Source organism: Tubulanus polymorphus, chromosome 1 (assembly GCF_964204645.1).
Source record: "Tubulanus polymorphus chromosome 1, tnTubPoly1.2, whole genome shotgun sequence".
Classification (NCBI taxonomy): Eukaryota; Metazoa; Nemertea; class Palaeonemertea; order Tubulaniformes; family Tubulanidae; genus Tubulanus; species Tubulanus polymorphus.
Window position 1 is genome coordinate 10,812,697 of NC_134025.1, and position 23,305 is coordinate 10,836,001.

General features: G+C 38.4%; 2 protein-coding genes across 3 annotated transcripts; one reads left to right on the forward strand and one right to left on the reverse strand.

The window, feature by feature from the left end:
• The first annotated feature begins 5,474 nt into the window (after nt 1-5,474).
• LOC141906622 (uncharacterized) lies at nt 5,475-13,426 on the forward strand. The gene is made up of 18 exons (XM_074795904.1): nt 5,475-5,560; nt 5,925-5,970; nt 6,621-6,641; nt 6,798-7,075; nt 7,287-7,428; nt 7,506-7,627; nt 8,492-8,572; nt 8,815-8,922; nt 9,242-9,327; nt 9,435-9,469; nt 9,608-9,722; nt 10,142-10,270; nt 10,435-10,514; nt 10,951-11,070; nt 11,320-11,445; nt 11,649-11,732; nt 11,917-12,045; nt 12,131-13,426. The coding sequence occupies exons 1-18, from the start codon at nt 5,498-5,500 to the stop codon at nt 12,949-12,951; spliced, it is 2,586 nt and encodes an 861-aa protein (XP_074652005.1). The 5' UTR covers nt 5,475-5,497; the 3' UTR covers nt 12,952-13,426.
• Nucleotides 13,307-22,912, reverse strand: LOC141906638 (uncharacterized). 2 transcript variants are annotated; one of them, XM_074795918.1, is made up of 3 exons: nt 22,542-22,912; nt 13,968-14,279; nt 13,307-13,443 (listed from the first exon to the last, which is right to left on the reverse strand). In XM_074795918.1, the coding sequence occupies exons 1-3, from the start codon at nt 22,552-22,554 to the stop codon at nt 13,376-13,378; spliced, it is 393 nt and encodes a 130-aa protein (XP_074652019.1). In that variant the 5' UTR covers nt 22,555-22,912; the 3' UTR covers nt 13,307-13,375. The 2 variants fall into 2 exon arrangements, with proteins under 2 accessions (XP_074652019.1, XP_074652012.1); XM_074795911.1 differs by having other exon boundaries at nt 22,509-22,912.
• Between the last annotated feature and the right edge of the window lie 393 nt (nt 22,913-23,305).

The following is a 23,305-nucleotide window of genomic DNA, read 5'->3' on the forward strand; positions in this document are numbered from 1 at the left end:
CGATGATCAATCATAAACACAATATCACTTGACGGCTTGGAGGAAATCTTGCTTGTGAGTCATTAGTTCATTAATCATATACTTTTAGGTTCAGACACCATTTCTTCTCCTTTTTCTTTTTGGGTTCTTCTAGTATCGCTGCTAAGCGGTTGCGGTCCCTTTGCCGCAGCGGAAAGTCCTCCACAACCAAAACTGAAGTGTGATCATCAACAAGCGAACGCGCGAAGAAAGCTACGCAAACCGTGCTGGGATTCTATACTTAAACTAATCTATAAGCGAAATGATTTATGACTTGGCATAAATATTGCCTGTAAATATCAATGACCTGAATAAAAGAAATGATTGAATGGATAAAAGAAATGTGATATATGGGGCTTTGACAGGACAGTTGGACAAAATCATTAGGGGGAATTTCGCGTAATGATTTCGTTGCCCGAATGTTTGATCATAAACTCTCGGTGTCATATTTCTATAGATAATCGCCTCATTTCGATAAGCTACGAATAAACTATGTTCCACTATCATCAAAAATATACGGGCTGAATTGATTTTATTCAGCGTATGATCGAAATGTATTTTTCGACGTGTGAGAATATTGAATTGAGTCCTGACGATTGGATTTTTTGAATTTCATTTCATTTGAGAACACGACTGAAGCATCACATCAAAGGGCCGACCTATCCTTCAAAAGTCCTAGGTTTATGAAGATTAGATTAGATCAAAGCTACTTGACTATTGACATCATAATTAAAATCATCGTCGAGGTCGAGGTCCATTTTGGATATTGTTTAAAATGACCGAAAAGGCCGCGATATTTTTGGCATACGGTTTTGGCATATGGTCGTTTCTTTTGAATACGTGCCGTTGACGATTTGAGTTCAAATGTTATACGTTCGTTTCTTTCCGAACCTAACTGTTCACGGGGGATAAATTTTCAAAAAATTTTCAATGTCACAATATTTTTACGTATATTTTTACGAGGTCGTTACCCCTGCGGATATTTGTGAATACGAACATACGGTACCGAATCAACGTAATTCGCGCCGACCCCCAGACATCATTAATCATTCGATTCGACTCAAAATAATAAATCACCGCCGTATGTTTCCTGCTCCCGGTTGTGGCTGAAATCTAGTACTCGTGTTGATGAAATAAATCGCTAAAAATTCAATCTTTACAAAGTAGCTTCCCACAAAATACGCACAGATCTGAAAAATGTACAGAAAATGGAGTTGGTTAGCAAGTCAATAATAAATAACCTCTATTGGCTGATTCATTCAATGAATCAATGTGGCAACAATTTAGCTAAATACTACAACATGCCGTTTTTATGCCATAACAACCGTTACAATAATGTTTATATACATTGATACCTACGTATGCGTTGGGGTTCTGTGCGAGTCGATGTGCACTACGTCATCAAAATTGGCGTTTCAAAATAACAATCACAATATGGTCAATTTTCACGTTTATTTTGTAATAAAATATATTTCATAACTCTGATTTCATTTTTGATTGATGATTACTTTTGAAAGACTCTACGTCGTCAATATTTTTGGGCTCGGGGGCGGATCCAGAAATTTGAACATAGGGCAGTGTTTTCCCAAGTATATTCTTTATGTTTCAATGAAAAATACATTCTCCTGAGAAAAGAATGTTAGTCAGGGTCAAAATGTGTGCACTACCTACTATTTCTGGCAGACGCCAAAACAGCGATCGATACCACGAAATTGTGGTCAGTTTCATCATCAATATACGATTGATATCACTATCACATTACTAAAGCATTTTCGAATAAGGAGCATGTGGATCGAGACCCCCTAAAACCCCTTTGGACCCGCCCCTGGGGCCGGTTGCATAGTCATGGCATAGACTTAAGACCAGTCTTAGACCAATTTAGTTTATAGCCAATCTAACAACTTAAGACCAGTCTTCAGATTAAAGACCGATTTTGGACTTAAGTCTCGACTGTGCAACTGGCCCCAGTAGTTTAGTAAGTTGCCAGTCAATTCATTCAATCCATATTATATTATCTATTAAGCGATGTATATGTGCGATTTTTCAAGTCAATAAACTTTCAAGTTAGTTTTCTTGTTTAGTTTCAAGGGTAACTAACATGCATAGACCGTATACTAGTACAATACATTATTTTTGATTATGTCAATACATTACATTATTGATACATTATTCGAGAAAATCTAGAATCTTCCTTCTCGGATATGCCCTCCGTCAACATTTGCATGGTCAACCCACTTTTCCGGGGGCTTGTCTCCAACCCTAATGTTTGGTAGGCTGCTTTTATAAACTTTTCCTGCAAAAAGTAGATAGACCACTGCATCACTAGAGAAAAACATCACGTGAGACCGGAAGTCCATGATCGGAAATTTGACGAAAACAAGGTTATCTATTTTGAACAGGGAATAAGAACTTATTTTTGTCTTTTTATCTTAAAATAGGGATTGATCGTGCTATCTATTTGTTTGATAGATTAGATTTTTGTTTCGATTTGGTGTCCCTTACAAACCCACCACACCTGCCGGGAGCGAAACAGGGGATTTGATTATGAGATCGAAGTACAGATATAGTTTTGTGATCGGCGGTCGAATTTACAGAATTTTTGTTTAGATTGAAGTACTTAGTTGGAAATATGAATGGTTTATCCGATGTTATTTTAGCCAACTGGCACTTAGCTGGTTCTGATTCACTGTTCAAAACATAAGCCTTATCTGAGATTCATTACGTATTTTGGAAAGTAAAATTCACGAAAAAAAGAACGTTTGTCTGGATGATGAAATCGTTATATTGTAGAATCAGGGTGGGCCGCCCTGGAAGAAATTACCTTGAATGAAGGGTTTCTGCGGTTTACTAAAGCATTCACAACAGCCACCTGAGCGGCAAATATTCCCGGATCGACATGGTCCACACGCTCGAAAAGAACCATTGCATGCGACGTTTCTTAAACGCGCGAGTCTCCACGGCAAGAATCCCGGGCGACAGCAACACCAGAACAGGAGTGCCGCCGCGATAAGCGATCCTAAAACTGCCCATAGCGGTTTTAGAGAATCAACAGCAAACGGTGCTGAAATATCATTGATTATTACCGCATTATTAGTGATGTTGTTCATGTACCATTTTCCGAAAAATTTCCGTTTGAAATTAACGTACCTGGAGTATCCTCGGGTTGCAAGGTCGTTGCAGTTGCCGCTTCAGTAGTAGAAATAGTAGTCGTGGGTTTGACTACGCAATACGAAGGACTGTACACGCTTTGATCACTTCCATCACGACAATTATCTGACAACGACACGTCACATTTCAGCGTTTTACCCACGCATCGGCTGTTATTACATTGGATATACCATTTATCCATTTTGCAGTCACCTAAGATGGCACAATCTGCTCATTCAGAGACCTTGACGTTGGTTATGCAATTAATTTGGCTACTCTATATTCACTCATGAAGAGGGAGTTGACGTTGTTAATGCCAGGGGTGGATCCAGTGTCAACGGAAAGGGGGCCTTTTTCCAAGCTTTGCTGCGATTTCGTTGTCACGATTTTAAGAACTTCTTTAATGGCGAAACAGCTATATATTGATATTTTTTCCAGTTGTTCAAGTTTAATTTTGACTTTTCTTCCGAACAAAACTCTGCATATTCAGTCCAGAATTTTTGGCTATAGAATTTTCAAAGGACCCCCAAAATCTAAGGGGGTTGTCTAGACCCCACAGATACCCCTCCGTATCCGCCACTGAATGCTTGATCAGATTTACAACATTTCACCTATATTCAAAATTTACTAAATCAGGAAACGTAAACACTAGACTTAGATACGTTTGAGCAACAGGACCTACCGATGAAAAAGGATGTGTATTCAAACCAAAGACGCAGATCTCTTTCATCGGTCAGTTTGGTCGTTAGTGTTGAAGTAGTTGCTGGGCTTGGTGTTGATGTTGATGCTTTGGTCGTTGTTGGTATCGCGGAGGTCTGTGTGTGTGAAGTCAGCGTCACGGTCGTCGAAGAGGCGCTGGTTGATTCAGCCAGCGTGGATGTTTGACCCGTGCTATCGGAGACTGTCGACGGCGTATCTCCTTCACTTGTCGTAGAAGTAGTTGCAGACGTGGTTGTAGCTTCTGTCGATTTTTTTATACTTGCGGACGATGATGTGACCTCGGTGGTTTTTGGAGAACTTGCGAAAGAGGTTGCGGTGTTGGTCGTTAGCATTGTTCTTACGGCGGGTGATTTCGGTGGCGCGGCAACATAAAAATGAATTTTGAAGACAGTAGCGTTTGAGTAAAAATCAACAGGAGTACCGACACCGCAAATTGTCTTCGATGCTGATTTTTTTGCAGTTCCGTTGAAGACCTCGTAGATCTTCACGAATGCTGTTACGCAATCTACTGAACCGTTCCAACCGACCACGCGGAATGGCCAGCCCCGAAAGTGAAAAACCATCTGTTGGCCTTCGATGCCCGTTAGCGTCACCCAACAATTCAAATCGGCATCGCCCCATTCGTACATACTATTATCGTGGCCTATGATTCCCCCAGCGTATGGATTGATCGTTTGATTGCAAATCGAAATCAGTTTATCTACAATGCAAAGTGTAGCTCTACACATCTACATTATATTCAATGAACCATGTACATCTACTTTGAAATCATCTACAAAACAATATTCGATGCACAATATATCTACAAAGATATTTGAGAATGATCCATCGATACTTACTGTACCTCGGCTGCGCAGTGACAGGAGGCGAGACTAACGAAATGCCAATCGCTGCTGCGATACACAGAAACATTTTCTTTGTCTATTTTTCTAAGTTCCTGCAAATTCGACCAAGTGTCTTAATATATCGTTGGTTGCAATAGAAATGTTGGCGACCGATCGGTTTGTTGATTTCACATTTTTTTCGCTTTGCATTTCCCGCATTCTTTAGTAGCGATTGCCGTTGTCAAGCAGGTTTGAATAGCTAATTTTCCATGCCTTTTACTATACGTAAAATTTACTGATTTTTAGTGATGCCATAAAATCTCATTAATAGGGAAACCATTGTATGAATGTGCAATTATTAGCTTTGTATTGATTCCGAGAAAAGGAACGAACGAATTATTTTAATGTGTCGTTATATCTGCATCGGAGCACCTTCTTTAAGGGCGTGCAGATTTGGCTGACCTAAGATTACCCCTTTCTACGACTACGCAGCAGGCGAGAGAATAGGAAAAAAGATATATTCGCCGAATTGACAGGACATTCAAACAATCTCGTTTTCTATCTGTCAGATCAGAGATTCTAATCAAACATCAGATATGAATGCATGCTGAATATATTTTCGAACAAACGCAAACACCGGGTGCGTTTTTTCAGTTGACATCAATCACGAGCGTTATCGTTTTGATTGTTACTTGCGGTAAACAGAATTATCAAATTTGCCACTATAAAAAACGAATTTTAGCCTAGAAATTTCGTCAGTGCCTGATTGGATCGTCTCAATATTGAATATGTTGGGTCTCGTTTGGTTTTTCGTTCTCGTCTTGCACGTTTTATCAACCGTAACCGCTGAGGTAAAATCGATGATTACAATATTTTCTATACACCTTCCTAGAATTCAAAAGACTGACATTTTAAACTTCAAGCAACTACGAATAACTATTGATCCTATTTGTTGCCACGGGATCTTGGGCCTGAAAAACGTCACGAATTTAGATTTGAGATCCTAGTTTTTGAGATCCTAGTTTAGATCATTTTTCAATCTGTAACACTTTTCGATTCACTGGACGACACGTATCAAGCTGCCGTCATTCGGATTATCATTCTAAATGTTGGAAAACGTTTTTTTTCGCAATAAACATATTATATTATTTTCCTAAAACTTTATCACGGAGATCGGAGTGAAGATTACTTACTTATACGTATCACCATTTTCAGGCTACGATTGAACGTGTCCGGATTGCTAAATCCTTGTTCGTCGATTGTAAGTAGATTGTAATTAGATAGCTAATCATTTCATTCAATAAGTAAAAGCTGATATAATAAATTTTTTTGCAAAAAGTAAATCTTTTCTCACTTTGAACAAAAAATTCAGCGTTATGTTTATTTTTTATGGTGGCTGATATTCGGGCCAAGTTAAGAAAAAAAAAGATTCCGTGCAATATGCCATGCACAGAATATATCGCTTCGTTTCTGCGTCCGTTTCGCCGCGCAGAAATACGCCAGAACGACCGAAGCGTTTCTTCGCCCGCTTCTATGCGTTTCTTCGCTGTGCTATCTCGTTTCTGCGCGCCGTACAAACAAACTTCGTTTCTTCGCCGCGAAGAAACACAAATTACCGCAGAAACGAAGCAATACATTTTCTCATTGTGTATTGCACGGAATTTTTCTTTCTAACTTGGCCCGAATCAGCCACCATAATGCATATTGGATCTTTTCGAATGCACTACATTTTGATCATAATTCTCAACTTGTATCTTTGACCTTACCTACGTATATTGTTAAGAGAAAAAGAGGTGATGATTCGTGACCGAATGAGAATTGAGAATAACAATAACCACTTTTTTACCATATTCTTAGGACGATGAATATTTTCACGTATTTCTAAATATTGATAAACGTTTTTTTTTGTAGGGGATTACAGGATCAGCTATGGTAAGTCTTGCGATTAGTGACAATAAAGCTTGGCCCTCGGTAGTAAAGGGATATTAGACAATTTTGACTATACGACATGGCCCGATTTTATCGTCGTGATTATTCATTTTGGCAAGATTTGAAATAAACATCGATTCTTTTAATTTCGCGATAAAGAACCGGAATTTCAAGAATTCGTCGATATGAAAAATCACTATCCGGAATCGGGTTCCTACTACAAAGTACTGACGTTCAAGGCGTTCGGCAAAGACTGGACGATCGAAATGGAGAAAAACAACGTTCTTTTGGCCAAGAACGCGATGGTCGAGACACGCTCGATGGACGGCGGTGTAATCAAGACTAGGCCATTCCACCGAGACTGTTACTACATCGGTCGAGCATCAGCCGGGGTGCATGAAGACGGCTGGGCGGCGTTTACTTTCTGCAACGGAAAGGTGAGTGCAGTGTACGGATAGGGCCCGCCGCAGGAACCGTTACAAAAAAATTGTTTGGTTTGCGCGTGTAAGCTGATGTTTAAGTCGTACGATATCAAAAATAAGATACAAATGCACCTTGTAACACGTCAACACGACTTTGTAATTCTAAATTTTGGCCGGACAAAATTGTGCCCTAGCTGCGGAAATTATACCGTGGATTTTATTGTAGACGGCTGGGTACATCGTTACAAATATCAACGATTATCTCATCAATCCGATGATCGCAAAACCACCGGCTTCAGAACAGAGGAAGAGAGACGTAGATTTCATGCACGAGCTCAAACGGTCTTTGATGGAATCGGCGGGAAAAGGTACGTAATAGGTTCGATTTGTCGTGATGTGATAAGATTTCGAACGAATCACAATCTTACCGCCGTGTATATCGCAGAACATTCGAGAACTAAACGTTACCCGGACGAGAAACACGACTGGAACATGGTTCACTTCGGACCGGAGCATCTGCCGAATGGTCGAGTGTTGCATTACGAAATAGCTGCCATGATGGATGACGTAGGTATTATATGGTCGAAACATCATTAGAAATCCGTATCAATACAGATATCAATGGACATCTAATTTCTCAAATACCAACGCAGATTTAAAATAAGATTAATGCGATATGGGGGACAGGCAGCACATTTTTCGCTACTCTTTGATTGTAGTCGCGAGTTTACTTACATTTGTTTCACTTCTTATCGTTTTGTATTATCAAACAAATTTAGATGATTCCACAGTTTTTGGTTAAATATATAGCCGCGTTCACACTAGATTCGGCGCTTGCGAAGTATCGTACTTCGCTGGTGCCGAATTCACCAAAATACGGCGCTTTTACAGCCATTTACGTTCACACTACGAGTCGGCTACGAGCAATTATCTTAGTTAGATAATTGCTCGTAGGAGTCGGCAATTCGGCACTTAGTAAGCCCAGTATAGTAGTCAACCAGTGTGCCAATAGAGGGGTGTAATAAGTGCTAAGTTTTTTGTACAAGGAGGATGTGAATACGCGGCTAGCTAAGCGCCGAATCTGCGTTCACACTACAGAAAATGCGCGGCCAGCTCAGTGCCGTACTGAGATCGGGTTTTCGGCGCGGAATCGCATTCCGTGCTCAATAAGCCGCGTATTTCAGTACGGAACTGAAACGCCGCGAATAGGCCTCGAATAATTTCGTAGTGTGAACGCTTAGTACCGTACTGAAATCCTAGTGTGAACGCAGCTTATATTTACATGCAGATAATATTTAGTATCTTAAGAATTAGTGTATTAAGAATTGCGCGATGAGCGTCTGTATGTATGATCCAGGGGCTCAGCTCTGTGTATGGGCAATCGGCTCACCGTAGGCTTTATAAATCCACGTATTTACATGTATATTTCAGTCGTACAAAAATGATTTTTACGCCGAGGTCGTTAATTCAGAGGACGAGCTCATACTGCACATTGAACAAATTTTCCTTTTCGTAAGTTTTAACGTCAGTTCGAAACAATAGATATTCAAGATATTTTGATTTGACACATTATGCATTATAAAAAAAAAGAATTCAGTGAAATGCAACTATTTCTTCTTATTGATGCAATCATCATTCAACCATCGTATGATTGGCTACAGGCTAATTTTTTCCCCAATTGGGTATCTCTTTCAGTAAAATTGACATTCCGGATATAATATATATGTCGTTAAGTGTTGGATTTTCATTTTAAGGCGCAGTTGTGGTACATACATCCTTCGTTAGGATTTCAAGTCTGGTTAACGCTGCAGAAACTGATTTTCCTCGATAAACCATTTGAAAAACTCGAAGATCCATGGCACGTAAGTGTTCGAAAATTTTCGAGATTAATCTCCCTGGTTATATGAATGATTCTTTGAATTCGCGAATTTGCAGAGGATGCATAAATATGATACCATTTTTAAGATTAACGGGCATTGTTCTATCGTTGTTTCTGCTACAACCCAAAAATCAAAGTAATTCTCATGTTTCGCAATAATACTATCCCCGATCGCTTTTCTTAACAAAACTTACGAAGAAACTGTTAAGGTATTTGCATAAGTGGTCGATGTTATTGAAGGTGTAAAATCATAGTCATGGAGATGAATTTCAACTGTGAATATACTTACCTATCCTCAACAGCAAACGGCTATGACCGCGGCATGCAAGTGGCAGGGTGAAACGTTCAAAGATAGCAAGGATTGGGACGATCTGGTGATGTTTTCAAAGTATGTATACATTATTTATGAAAACCAGAATATCGCTTTTTGGATACACCAATGGGACAATATTTAGAGGCTTCGAAGATTCATAAATGTTTTTTCCCTTTTTTCAGCCGAAGAGAAATGTGGGGAGGACTTGGTGGAGTTTGTAAGTTTGTAACATTTTCGATGATTCTTTTTGATCATAACGATGTGAAATAAAAAAAGTCATTCAGTCATTAATAAGAAATATCGTCTCGTTCTTGCGTTCTGGTATTAATACGAAATGCATAATGTAAAATTACAGCCTTTTCATCCGGTGCGTGCAGTGAACCTACTGATCATTGCTGTGGCGTAGCTGCTCAGGGTGGCTGGATGATGAGCACTACGAGTAGGACGGTAGCTCACGAACTTGCTCACGGGTACGTAGGATAAAATGCACGGAAATATTTCTTTCAATCATATCATTTTGATATCACGATTGATAATTATGTATGGGTTTCTAGCCCACTTATACGGAAGCGTCCTCAGGACATTGAAAAATATTTTGAATAGTCCTGGTTAAAAAACAAATTCGTTTTTTTTTAGAAAAGCAATTCGATTTTGGAAAAACATTTTCTTCAAAAATTTGGATTCTTTTTCTTCAAAAATAGGATTATTTCTCCAAAAAATGGAATTTTTCCCAAAAATTGGATTTCTTTTTCAAAAATAGGTTTTTATGAAAAAACTGAATTTTTTTCCATGTCCCCAGGACGATTCGGTACAATCAACCATGAAGAATAATTTTTGATCCGACAATCGTATCGATATTAGATTTTGAAATGAAAAATTCTCGACGTAGATTGGGAATGCCAGACGACTATCGTTGGCCGATGTCAGAGTTTTGCTACACGGGACTGATGAGATCTGGTGTCTACGAAGATCACGACTGGGCGCGATGCAGCGTGCAACGATTCGAAAACTTCTTAAAGTAAACACGGATTTATATTTCAAAGATTTTTTGCACGTATCGGTAATTTCAAAATATTTCAAATTTTTTACAATGAATGATATTACTGCATGTTTCTGATAGTGAATAGGTCGACGACCGAATGATTGAAAAAACACTGGTCATTTCTTGTTTTTCATTTAAAGCGTAAATGGAACCGAATGCGTACACAAAAAGAACACGCCTAGTTTGGCGCCCGATCAGATCACTCCGGGTAACATACCAGGTACGCGTGTAGTGGTACATCATTTTCGTTAAGACTTCTTGCACATTTTCACAGTGAAAAAATCATCGAATTGTTTTTATATTCTGTTTTGTGAATTGTATGATGAATGATTACATGCCTTCAAAAAATTATTGAACTACGTACATAGAATCATATGACTACTTTTTCCCATAGCGGTATCAGACTTAGGCAGGGTGATAATCTATCCCCAAAAAAATTTCTTATGAGAAATGTGTACCCCAGTTTGTTTACCAACTGGATAAAAACGAAGACACGAATCGGTTGAGTGTTTCGGTTACGCTTTACGCTGACGATACCGTTTTGATTTCAGATTCTGCTTTTATCACGGCTAGAATAAAATGGCCTCTAGGATGGAATTGATCGAGAGACAGTCCATTGTCGTTAAATGCATAAACATGTAGTTTTTCTATTGCAGTGAATGTTGCCTGGCGGGCAAAGGTCGAGCAGAGCAGTACAAACGGCCGAGAAGTGGATTGGGGAGCGTGGCATGCCACTGACGGAGCGGTACACGGGCTACCTCTGAAACCTGAAAACGGTAAGCAAAGCGAAAGTACCTGGGCCACAGGACCGTATACACTTTTTAAACATTTAACTAAGATTGGAAGATTCTATTTTTTAAAACGAAGAACACATGAACCAAAAAATATTATTCAATGGTTTTTTTATAGTAAACCTTAACCATATAGTTAGGTTTAAGCGTTTCTATAAGTTTAGTCCAAAAGAATTTTCAAACTTTATTTCGTCATATTAAAATTATTGATATTGAATAAACTATTCATTGCAGCAACACTTGGATCATGTACGATGACAAAACCACAAAGGGACCCCTGGATAAAAGTCACATTGGAAAATGAATACGCCAATAAACCTATCGAATACATTCATATTTACAATCGAGATGATTGCTGTTGTAAGTATTTATGTTTCACAAATTTATCCCCGCCAAAATAAAACCTATTTTCATATTTCAAACAGGCGTAAATATAAAATATCGTAAATGGGAATAATTTCATAGTAAACAGCAAATTGAAAAGTATTCTCGCTTAATCTTTACAAGCCTTAGTACGTACATTCAGAATTGTCTTTTAAATGTTTGAAATTTTTCCCGAACAGCTGAAAGACTCCACGATTTTGAAGTTCGCATCGGTAATGATCCTGACCATCGCAAAAATCAACTTTGCTCCACACACAAAGGCGGTAAGTACACAAGAATTTTCTGGGGCATATAGTGCTGGATTACTGGATGAGTTGAAGGTGGCGTGAACTTTTTTGGTCAAATCTTTTGATGTCTATAGCGATCATTCGGTATCGTAGAAATACTGTCTATTACCATACCGGTAAATTAACACTATAGCTAATACATTCTGTTCATTGAATATAGCCGTTCCCGGTGGAAGATATGGACTTGCTAAAATAAAGTGCGACCAAAAGATCTCCGGAAAATACGTCAGCGTCGAGATTAAAGGAGACAATGAGATTTTGACTGTCTGCGAAATTTTCGTGTTCCAATGTAGGTTACGAACAAAAATCTGGCTTATCTATATTCTGTCGCGTAGTGAAAATGGGACGCAAACGTGTGAATTCTTGTTTTACAGTGGAGAGACTGAAAGAATTCGTTCCCCCGACGGAATGCCGTGACAACAGCAAACACTGCCCCGATTGGAAATTCAGTAAGACGTGCGAGGATCCCAGCCAAGCCCACAACAACAAGCGACTTTGTCAATACACTTGTGAGTACTGTCAACGACCCAACCAGTACCCGCAGATGAAACCGGACAGTTCGGTAGTAGAATTACCGAAAATAGAGTGTGTCGACGGCAGCTCCATCTGCTGGCATTATCGCTCAAACGACCGATGCGCAAGGAGAGAAGACTGGTGTCCGCGGGCATGCAAAATAGACTGCGGCGGAGATACAGTTATAGGTGGTAAGGAATCCGGTACCGGGGGTACTGATACTGGTACTGAAACTGGTGGGGAATGTGTTGATAAGAATAAAGAATGCCCGGGCTGGGCTAACTTCGGAGAGTGTGAAAAGAATCCAGTAACTGTTCAACGATTGTGTCCCCTTTCCTGTGGAAAATGCAAACCCACCGTTACGACAGCAAAACCAGAGATCGGTGGTGGTACTGACACTGGTACTGGCACTGGCAAGTGTGTTGATACGAATAAAGAATGCCCAAACTGGGCTAAATTCGGGGAGTGCGAGAAGAACCCAGTGACTGTCCAAAAAGTATGTCCACTTTCTTGTGGAAAATGCAAACCCACCGGAACGAAACCAGAAACGGGTGGTGGTACTGGCGCTGGCGATTGTGTTGATAAGAATACAGAATGTCCCGGCTGGGCTAATTACGGAGAGTGTGAGAAGAACCCAGTGACTGTCAAGAAGCTCTGCCCTAAATCATGTGGTATCTGCTAAACGAAATGTCCATGTAGTTATCAGCCGCGCAAAATAAAGATATCCTGAAATCAAATTTCAGTTATGTTTCCATTTTGATTGACTTTTTTCTACAGCACGTGAACATGCATAAGTTCTCTTTCCATATCAATCGTTATCCAAAAATGTATTCAAGCTCATGCGACGTTGGTCACCTCTCCATGAGCCATTGCACAATAAATTTAGTACATCACCTAATTATGGTATACGGTTAGTAAATTAATCACGATGAAACACATCTCGGACAAGGGGATTTTGATTTTATTTCATATTCATTGATACATTAAACATGCTAAAGAGTTGACAATCACATTTTTCTAACCAAAAGACCTACGTAATTACGTATAAGGAAACTATTTGAACGCAAACTTCGTATAACTTGGTAAAACATAGTCCACCTGATAATCTACCATCTTTTGGCGACTCTAGCTTGATACTCGATCGTTGTTTCCCCTTCTTCCATCAACGGCAGTCCTACGAATAAGAGGTATATCGTGGCACGAATTGAATTGAAGTCACGGTTCGTTTCCGATACTAATGCGGCAATTTATGTTGGAAATTCTGAGATATGTAATGAAAGATTTCACAAAAATGGGGTTTATCGTTAAAGAAATGTCTAAAAAACGAAATCAAACCCTCTGTTCCCGGCAGGTGTGGTGGGTTTAGTAAGGTACACCATGGACGGGTAAATTGGACGATTTAGACTCAAGTTTATACGTCCATGGTAACACCGAATGAAAGCGAATCAAAACAAATCTTCCAAACAAATGAATAACAGGGACCATCCCTATTTCGAGATTCAAAAAGAGTAAATCGAAAAAAGAAAGAAAAAAAAGAAAAAGCGAATTCTAAATTGTTGATTGTATTGCAACATAATTGCTACGTTAAGCTTCTTTCAAAAGATGGTTCTGAAGATCTATCTATAAGTTGGTCCATCGAAAACATGAGCTCTCAGAAATCGCTTGACGGTGCAAAGATGGCCTTTGTTTTGAACTTACCCATTGCGACACGATTTGGAGCCAGGCACCTTATGAAACATTTTGGCGTGTACGTTTCGACGTCGATTTTTCGTCTGGTACTGAACGGCAAAATGATCGATACAGTGGTCATACATTCGTCCTGTTGATACTTGTTAATGGCGGTCGTGCAACGATGGAAGCGAATACAACTGGGAATACACTTGTCAACTTCGGTTAATTTCGCCGCTTCTTTTCTTGCATTCGGATTACACAGGTACACCGAGCATGCGTGCTTTGCGATCTCAATCTCCATGTCGGCGCTCGTGTTTTCGCCAAAGACCCCGGCGTGCACTAGAGAATATGGAGATAAAAATTCATCTGAATTCATCGTAACTTTGATTCGGAGAAAGTGCGCTAAAGCATGCGCTTTTTATGGAACTATTTCCCGTGGGTTGATCGTAATTGGCTTAGTTGTGAGAGCGCCTTATGAATTGGATTGGAATCAACAAAAACGTAGAACAACGACAGCAAGCCTTGATGAGAATCCTCCTGAGAAAATAACGACACTAATTTTGGCGGAATGGAAATAGAAAGTTAATGAACGTGTTTACTACGGCCAGATCAAAGGAAAGAACGATAAGAGCAACTATCATGTTTACGCGGAAGTTTGTAACAAATGAAAAGCAAAATCTGGAAAGAATGTTTTTCAGTGTTACGTAAAACGTGACGTATGGATTGCCGTGAAAGAAATAAAGGAGGACGTCGTTAACAAAGCCTCAAATATGGCGACTGATTCCGCAAAATAATTGTGCCATCTATTGCATATCAGGAGCCGATTCATTATTTTACTGTGAAATATTACAATTCGAAATAAACTAACTCTAACCCTTGAGTCAAATACAAATATTCACCTACGTTTTACTCTTTTAAACCTGTGGTCTTAACCTGGGACTGAGAGCCTTAAGAATTCATTTAAGTAACATCAGTGTTGTGTGAACATTTGACTAATGAACCGGAACAGAATTTTCCAATTATTTACTTCGATTTAAACAAAAAGCTCTGTAAACTCTACCCCTGGTCGCGCATCTATATCTGTAGTTCGATTTCCGATTTCAAAATCAAACACACTACTTCGCTTCCGGCAGGTGTGGTGAGTTTGTAAGGGACACCAAATCCAAAGAAATGATACCAAATCTGCCAATCAAATAAATTACTATTTCAAGATAAGAAGTAATATGACTGATAAAACTTTATGTCGGCCTGTGAAACGGTCCCCTTTTTATGTATCAATTCTATATCTAACCCAACAGTACAAAATATTCTGTAAATTCGACCGCCGATCACACAATCATATTTGTACTTGTATCTGTACTTCGATTTCAAAATCAAACCCCGTTTCGCTTATGGCAGCAGATGTGTTGGGTTTGTAAGGTACACCAAATCAAAACAAATCAAACGAAATCTACCAATCAAATAATGAATAACAGGTCAACCCCTATTTCAAGATCAATATATCAATGCAAATGAATAATTCAGATATTATCAGGAGTCGGTCGATTCCGTATTCTGAATTAACCACTGATCATCTTATGAATTCATTTCCACCGCAAAGAGATTTAGATCTAAAATTGTCTAGTTTATAGACTATCTTTCTTCGTGAAAAATGGAAAAATGCTTCTTTTTTTAATTTGGAATTATATCTAAGCTATAACTACGAAATAAATTTCTCACTCAAAGTTCAAGATTCGATCGCCAGGAATTAGATAGTAAGCTTAATTTCAAATAAAGCAACGTACGTTCAGAAGCTAATTCAATGATAAATTCTTATCAATGCGTATGATTTTTGAAAGATTTTACAGAAAGTATTCACGACTTACGAACTACATACAAATCAATTTGCACTGACCTGATATGAAAACGGAAAATATTGCGAAAAGCATCTGCATCGTTTTAGCGTTCGAACAGCGGATGGAAATGAAAAACATGCTTGAAGAATAAAAGAGATCACGATGACGAAAACAGTCATCATGTGTCTCATATACGTAGCGTCGTACGTCATTCATTTTCAGTTGAGGAGGCCAATGAAGAAACGCTGCTGCCAGAATTCGCAATCAGCGCCTCATCATTGTAATGAAAAACAAATCCTGAAGGACAATTCTGAAAAACAATTCTGAAAAACAATTCTGAAAAACATGAATTTGAGAGTCCATCAATCAACTTGATTTCTATGATTATCGCTAACGCGTCAGCTAGACAAAAAATTAAGCCTTTTTCTATTTTGGTATCTTTTACATTAAGATACGTGTGACTGATCTGCCACAGCATTGTCATCCGATATCATATATGTGCACAACCCCCGAATTCATGAGTTCCATTTTCACCATAAAATCACTATGCCAATAAACAGAACGTACAATTCAGATTCTCGAAAGATCTTTGTGACGTATATTCTCAACAGATGAATTCAAAATGGTTAAGACAATATGTAAATGAAACGTTTTGTCTTTATGGAGGAAAGCTTCTGGAAACTATTGCTTGAACTTGCTAGCAACTTTAATAAGAGTATATAATCCTCTAATTGCTTAGATTTAAGCGACGTGTAAGTTTGCATCTATTCATTTCTTGAAAATGACTCGAAAAAGAGTCGAAATCGATTGAAACGTGAATCATGTGAATAAAATCATTTAACCATCATGACGACTTCTTACTTCTATTTTACTTTTTGGATACTCTTCCGCAATTATAAACTAGAAAAACTAAGTACGTGCGTCAATGTGTCTGAATTCTACGGCTACATTTCCAAACGTGATAATGATTTGTTTGTAAAAATCTCATTCTACGCATGAATTATGCAGTATTGCTTCGTAATTGAATCTAAATTATTTCATTAGGTATATAATCCCTATCGTACTATTTTTTTTACTCTAAAATTTCAGGTTGTTATTACAATATATGTCCGTCCAATTATATGGCATTTTACGATAGCGTTTTAAAATATTTGCAGCACGTGCGAATGTGTCAGTTATCATTCTGAATAGCAACGAGGATATTTGATAGATAAAATTTTCGAAGATGCGTTATTTTGCATATTTGAAGATGCTACTTTTGTTCGCTGATTTCGTGAATGGTAGCAGCACATATGTAAACAGACGATTCATCGAAACTACCATAAGCAAGTTGCAGAAACCATTTCAAGCTTTTTCAGACCGCAACTATAGTCAGCTTCACTGCGCCGCTATCTGTACTTCTCAAACTCGATGTAAAGGGTCCAGGACAGTCTCCACATCGGACACACGAGCTTGCGAATTATACGGGTATCTTTGGTACGAAATAAATGGATCAATCAAAACAATTAACATAGAAGGTAACGTCAGAAACATTTTCTTAGATCAGAGAAAATCGCAGATAAGAAATATATTTCGATTATATTATGAAGATATAATTATACAACAAGATTCAAGTAGCCCTCTAAAACCTTGTAATGAATTCACATTGCTGGGCGCCCGGTTGAACTTCGAATTCTGTCGATTTTTGTAGAACAAGCTTGCCCAGATGGATTCTTTGCTATATATACATCGTGCTACAAAATGTCAGATATAAGCATGAATTTCATCGATTCCAAAAGATATTGTTCCGATCGCAACTTTAAACTCGCAGAGCCGAAGTCAAAGAAATTACAGTCAGCGCTACGAAAGTACTTGATGAAACGCTACACAGATCGTAAGTACTCAACTCAAACTCTAACGTGTGTTATCAAAATAGCTAAGAAGCGAGAGAGTAATCTGCTCGATGGTTTGATTTTCATAACGAGATGGCGAAACACGAAATGACTAGATTATAGATGCGTGGCGCAATCGTTTTCAAAGCGACGCATGCAAAACACAACCAGGCAACTAGTGTCAATTTTGCTCGATGCCGATCGAAGAAATGATCAAAAACACATATGATAGATATACATGTACTTGATATTGATTCAGCACTTTTACACCCCAAAAGTATTTGCTGGAAGATCAACCTTACAGTGAACGGTTGACCGTAGCCTGCTATATGAGCCTTCTTATACTACACAACGCAACAAGCAGGGAATTGATAAATGAATCCACCTGACGATGGCTGTTAGTTAAAATCCATAACGTGGTTTCATTTCGATAAATTCAATCCGGATAGAAGCATTTCATTTCGGGACATTTTATTTATCTATTTTATTGACACTGATAAGTGTATTATAATTCGACGAATAACAGGACATTTATTAATCATTTGGGGAATCGCAACACCAGGTATCCCACCAGATGGCGTGATTTTCATTGAAATGTGGAAGAAATCGAACGCAGAAGACCGAGTAACTACTAGCACACCTGGTGGATCCTCGCCTGCCATAAGAGGAATCCACGATTGCCACAGGAGGTCGTAGTTTCCCCATTGATGTTTTCATGGTATGCATGTTTTTGGTATGTATTTATTTTATATATGTTTTCTAAATTCTCAGAGACCACGAGACTCGGTGGTATAGATCTAGCGACGAAGTCACCTCGTGGTCCATGGGTGTGGGTATCAAACAATGAGCCGATCCAAAATTTCAACTGGGATCCAAGCCAACCATCGGAACCAAGCGAAAAATGTTTAGAGATATATGAGCTCGTAGATCATATGTGGAACGATGGACCATGCGAAACATATCGAAAATTCTTATGCGAATTCTAAGAATTCTATAAAGATTGGAAAATGATAATCCGAAGTCAATACTCCCAAAAAGTGAAGATGGTGTACATTCGGGATACGTAGCTGTTACTGATCAAAATCTAAGTCGCAGAAACCTCGTATGAAGTTGACTCAAATTGTAACTATATACATATAGTCAGTAACGCGCAGCTGACCAGGATGAAGATTAAAATACATTTTTCCATGTACACTATTGTACACTATTGTATATAGTCATTATATAGCCTCAGTTACCGAGCATTGCATTGAATTAACAATTCACAGCAACGAAAACATAAAAATGTTTTTGAAGGAAGATAATCTCGTAAGTACGCGGTATCACAACGAAGTTTAGGTGTTAATAGAATGGGGGAGTTGGTCAACAAGCGCCAGTTGAAGGTTTGGGAGGAATCGTAGGCTTAGGTTGCGAGACATAATTCTTTTAATTTGTCGGGTTTTGCAATAAACGGTCAACGAAGTTTGAGTGGGAAAGAAAACGCCGATGTAACTTCAATTTTACGCCGTGCCTTATGATTGATACAATTTCAATTTGATTTTTCCACGCTTCATTCCACTCATCAAACTACTAAAATTTACAAAAGTGAATAAATGTACATTTCTTCATCTTTACAATAGATAAAACGATATAAAACCTCTGATGTCTTTAAGGTCTATCTTATTTTTCTAATCTTAAAATAGCGATTGACCCGGTTATTTATTTGATTGGTAGAATTCGTTTGATTTTTGTTTTGATCGAGTGTCCCTCTAGACCCACCAAACCTGCCGGGGGCGAAACAGGGGGTTGATTTTGAAATCGGAAATCGAAGTACATATATAGTTGTGCGATCGGCGGTCGAAATAACATAGTTTTTTGTTTAAATCGTAGTACATAATTGGGAATTTCGAACCATATTCCATCTTATTACACCCGTACTTCGTTGGTGGTGCGTAATTTAACTTGCGTACATGTATATGCGTATATGCGTATTCATGACTGTAGTGAACTGTAGAAACAGTTTATTTCCTGTTTATTTATTAAAACTTAACCTCATCTCTCAACGAACGAACGAACGAACGAACGAACGAACGAACGAACGAACGAACGAACGAACGAACGAACGAACGAACGAACGAACGAACGAACGAACGAACGAACGAACGAACGAACGAACGAACGAACGAACGAACGAACGAACGAACGAACGAACGTCGCCGTACTTGCAATAATGCCATCTGCTGTTAAAATGAATGTAAACGTTATGTGCAGAAGATATTTTTGTGGAACAATGAAATTAAAAAAATATTTTTCCCTATGGTACAATATCATTCTCAATTCTGAAATTTCATGTGGTTGTAACAATATTAAAGCCTTACAATCATGTCAATTTACGAAAGCATTTTGAAATTTTTGCAGCAAGTGCGAATGTGACAGTTATCATCCTGGATAAGAACGATCATATTCGATAAAGTTTTCGAAGATGCGTTATTTTGGATACTTGTTCGCTGAGAGGCGAGAGAGTTTTAGTAGCTGGTCTTACTTTTTCATAACTTCAAATTGGACACGCAGACGTATTTTTGAGACGTAGCGCATTCATTTTCAAAACGATGCATCGAAGAAATGACCAAACACGTGATAGACATCCTTGATATTCAGCACTATTTCACCACAAATAATGTTAGCTGGGAAATCAACCTTACGGTGAACGGTTGGCTGTTCTTTTATTGTATCTAACTTTTACTTTACCGAATGCAACAAGCAAGGACTTGAAAAATGAACCCACCCGATGATTGCTGTTAGTCAATAGTCGAAACGTGGTTTCATTTCGATGAATCTAATCCCCATAAAAATTATATTGTGGGATTTATTCATTTTATCCACAGTGACTAGCTAACAGGGAATTGATACGTCAATGAATTTTTTCAAGATATGTATATTTTTGGTATGTATTTATTGTCTATATGTTTTCCAAATTTTCAGAGACCACGAGACTCGGTGGTATAGCTCTAGCGACGGACTCCTCGTGGTCCATTGGTGTGTGGGTATCAAACAATGAGCCGATCCAGAATTTTAACTGGTATCCGCCGAGCAAACCATCGAGTTCAAGCGAAAAATGTATTGAATCAAAAATTCTATATGCGAATTCTAAGTACGATTGAAAAATGGTAATCCAAAGTCAATGTTCTCATCTCTCAAGAAGTGAAGTGCATACATGTATTAGGATAAAACGTTGCTGTTATTCATCAAAATTTGCGTCGGACGAAATTGATTCAGATTGTGACTGTAAAGCGCAGCTGATCAGGATGAAGATTGAAATACATTTTTTTCCCGTGCACTGTATGTACTCTACCGATATGACCATATAGCCTAGGTTAACAAGTATTTCAATCAATAAAAAAGTTTCCAGTTTCTAGGCGCCATTTTGTGGCGGTCCCTCGAGGTCCCCATTGTTGCGATGATTTGCGCTCATTTTTAAAACATAAGTTTAATTTGAAAATCATATAGTTCTGCAGTCCCTTGCTCGATGAACTTAAGTTATACAGCATATAATGAAAATAGATCTGAGAATATTCTGCAAAATAAATTGCCCATGGGCAAAGTGTGGTTTACCTTGAAAGCTAGAGGTTGTTTGGAGTAAGGGCATTGCTTGAAAAATCTTTTTAATTCGTGACTTCAAAGATCCACAGTTTATATTGTATTTTATCTTTCCTAAAGAATTATTTTGTAGTCAAATAAGACCGAAGATATACATTTGTTTGCGGTCCACGTCTAAAAGTTTGTAGGGTACAGGTAGGCACGGCAGGGAAACTATTTTATATTTTCAAAAAAATATGTTTAATATGATATGAAAAAATATTCAAATAAGGCCATCCCAAAATAATTGTCTGTTTGCTGCAACACCGACTCAACTTTTCAGGATGAGTCGGTAGGTAGGTAGAATTTTTTTTTTGCAAAATTTTTGGGCAAAAAAAAACAAATTTTTCACCTTTGGGCTTTTTTACATGGAAACAATATCGCAAAAAATCATCTACGTTGTGCACAGGAAATTTGTCTAATAGCGTAGATTTCAAGAATTATTCTAAAATTATAACTTCGTCCAGAGCGTCATCTCTGTCTTAAAAATGAAACGGTACATTGAATATGTGCGCGCTTTCACGTTACCAGCTATTCAGTCACTTTAGTCACTATTAGAATGAATGGCAGCTTATTGGAACACTGCCAGTTTCCTGGAAACTTAAACTAGGCCACATGTCAAGGCATGTTTTCACACCATGCACACTAGAATTCAAACATACGTAGCTCATAGTCGGTCGGCTGTTTTTATCAAAAATAAAATTTATTTCAATGAATCCTAGAAAAAAGTTTTCACTCGGTACCTCTGAAGTCAGGTTGGTCGGGTTACGGCAAACAGACCATTATTTTGGGATGGCCTAAAATTCATCACATATCAGAGGGTGGCTGAATATTGGGTCTTGGAAACCTCTTCCAATGTTGGCCACGGAAGCTAAAATATCGGTGGTACAGAAGAAATCGGCTATTAGATCGTTTTAAGTCCTGGAATTTACCACTACAATATTCAGACCTCGACAGACCTTTTAGTTTGCTGCTTAGTATTTTCAGGTCACAAGAAATTACAATTTATTACAAATTCTATCGAACAGAAAACACAGCGCTCATCTTCTGCTATGATTATTCAGCCTATTTTCATATCAAACGTTCACGCGTTACAGCATCACCGTAGTGTACTGTACGAGCTTGTGTGTGTGTGTGTGTGTGTGGTGTAGCACTCCGCGTGCATGTGGAGGCCTCGTGTAAGTGAATATTCGCTTACACCTCAATGTCAATCAAAACAATCACCGGGTATTAAAATGAAACAATACCTATGGCAGATGAGTGAATAATTACATCCTCACCAGCAATGAGCATTTGAAATCGGCACGTATACGGCACCTAGTCCAATGAAACGTACACCATTCTATGGCTTTCCCATAATTTTAGTAGCGCCGGAATTCCCCGTATATCCAAAAAACAATCCCATTTGTTCGTAGAGACAACGCCCCCCCAATCGAGGTCATTGCAATTTTATACGCGAGAGCTAAGAATTTTCCCGCCAAAAACAGTTTTTCGTAGAATTTTAACTCAGTTGACCATGTCATCGACGGAGGTTCGCCATGTCTTCAATCGCATCGATTATACGTCTTTTAAGCCGAGAACCAATGAAACAAATGCTCACATAAAAAAACGTACCGCGATTTTACATGAATTGGCTCAATGCCAACATCATATCGCTGACAAAGGTAAACCAAAAATACTATTTAGAAGAAGATCCTATGAAATAAAGCAGTACGCGGTATTACTTGACGGTTGACATGATGGTAGAATGGACGAAGTTTGGGTGTTAACGAATTAGGAAGTTGGTCAGAAAGCGCCATTTGAAGGTTTGGAAGGAATCGTAAGTTAAGGTTGCGAGAAATGATTTCTTTTTTTAATTTGTCGAGTTGTGCAATAAACGGTTGTAAAACAACGCCATTGTTACTTGGAATGTTATACGCCTCATAGTAGTCTGGCTTTCCATGCTTTCAATTTGATTTTTCCTACGCTTAATTCCATTTTTTAAACTACAACAATTTCCTAAAGTGTATAAATGTATATTTCTTCATTCTTACAATAGATAAAA

What these genes read in the sequence shown, in the direction of transcription:
- LOC141906638 (XM_074795911.1), bottom strand. Translation starts at nt 22,554, where the DNA reads ATGCTCATTGCTGGTGAGGATGTAATTATTCACTCATCTGCCATAG. An exon ending in TATTCACTCATCTGCCATAG is followed by an intron (nt 14,280 to 22,508) that starts GTATTGTTTCAT and finishes CATATTCTCTAG; the next exon opens with TGCACGCCGGGGTCTTTGGC. An exon ending in TCCAAATCGTGTCGCAATGG is followed by an intron (nt 13,444 to 13,967) that starts GTAAGTTCAAAA and finishes TCTTATTCGTAG; the next exon opens with GACTGCCGTTGATGGAAGAA.
- LOC141906622 (XM_074795904.1), top strand. Translation starts at nt 5,498, where the DNA reads ATGTTGGGTCTCGTTTGGTTTTTCGTTCTCGTCTTGCACGTTTTATCA. An exon ending in TTACTTTCTGCAACGGAAAG is followed by an intron (nt 7,076 to 7,286) that starts GTGAGTGCAGTG and finishes ATTTTATTGTAG; the next exon opens with ACGGCTGGGTACATCGTTAC. An exon ending in GCTCACGAACTTGCTCACGG is followed by an intron (nt 9,723 to 10,141) that starts GTACGTAGGATA and finishes TTCTCGACGTAG; the next exon opens with ATTGGGAATGCCAGACGACT.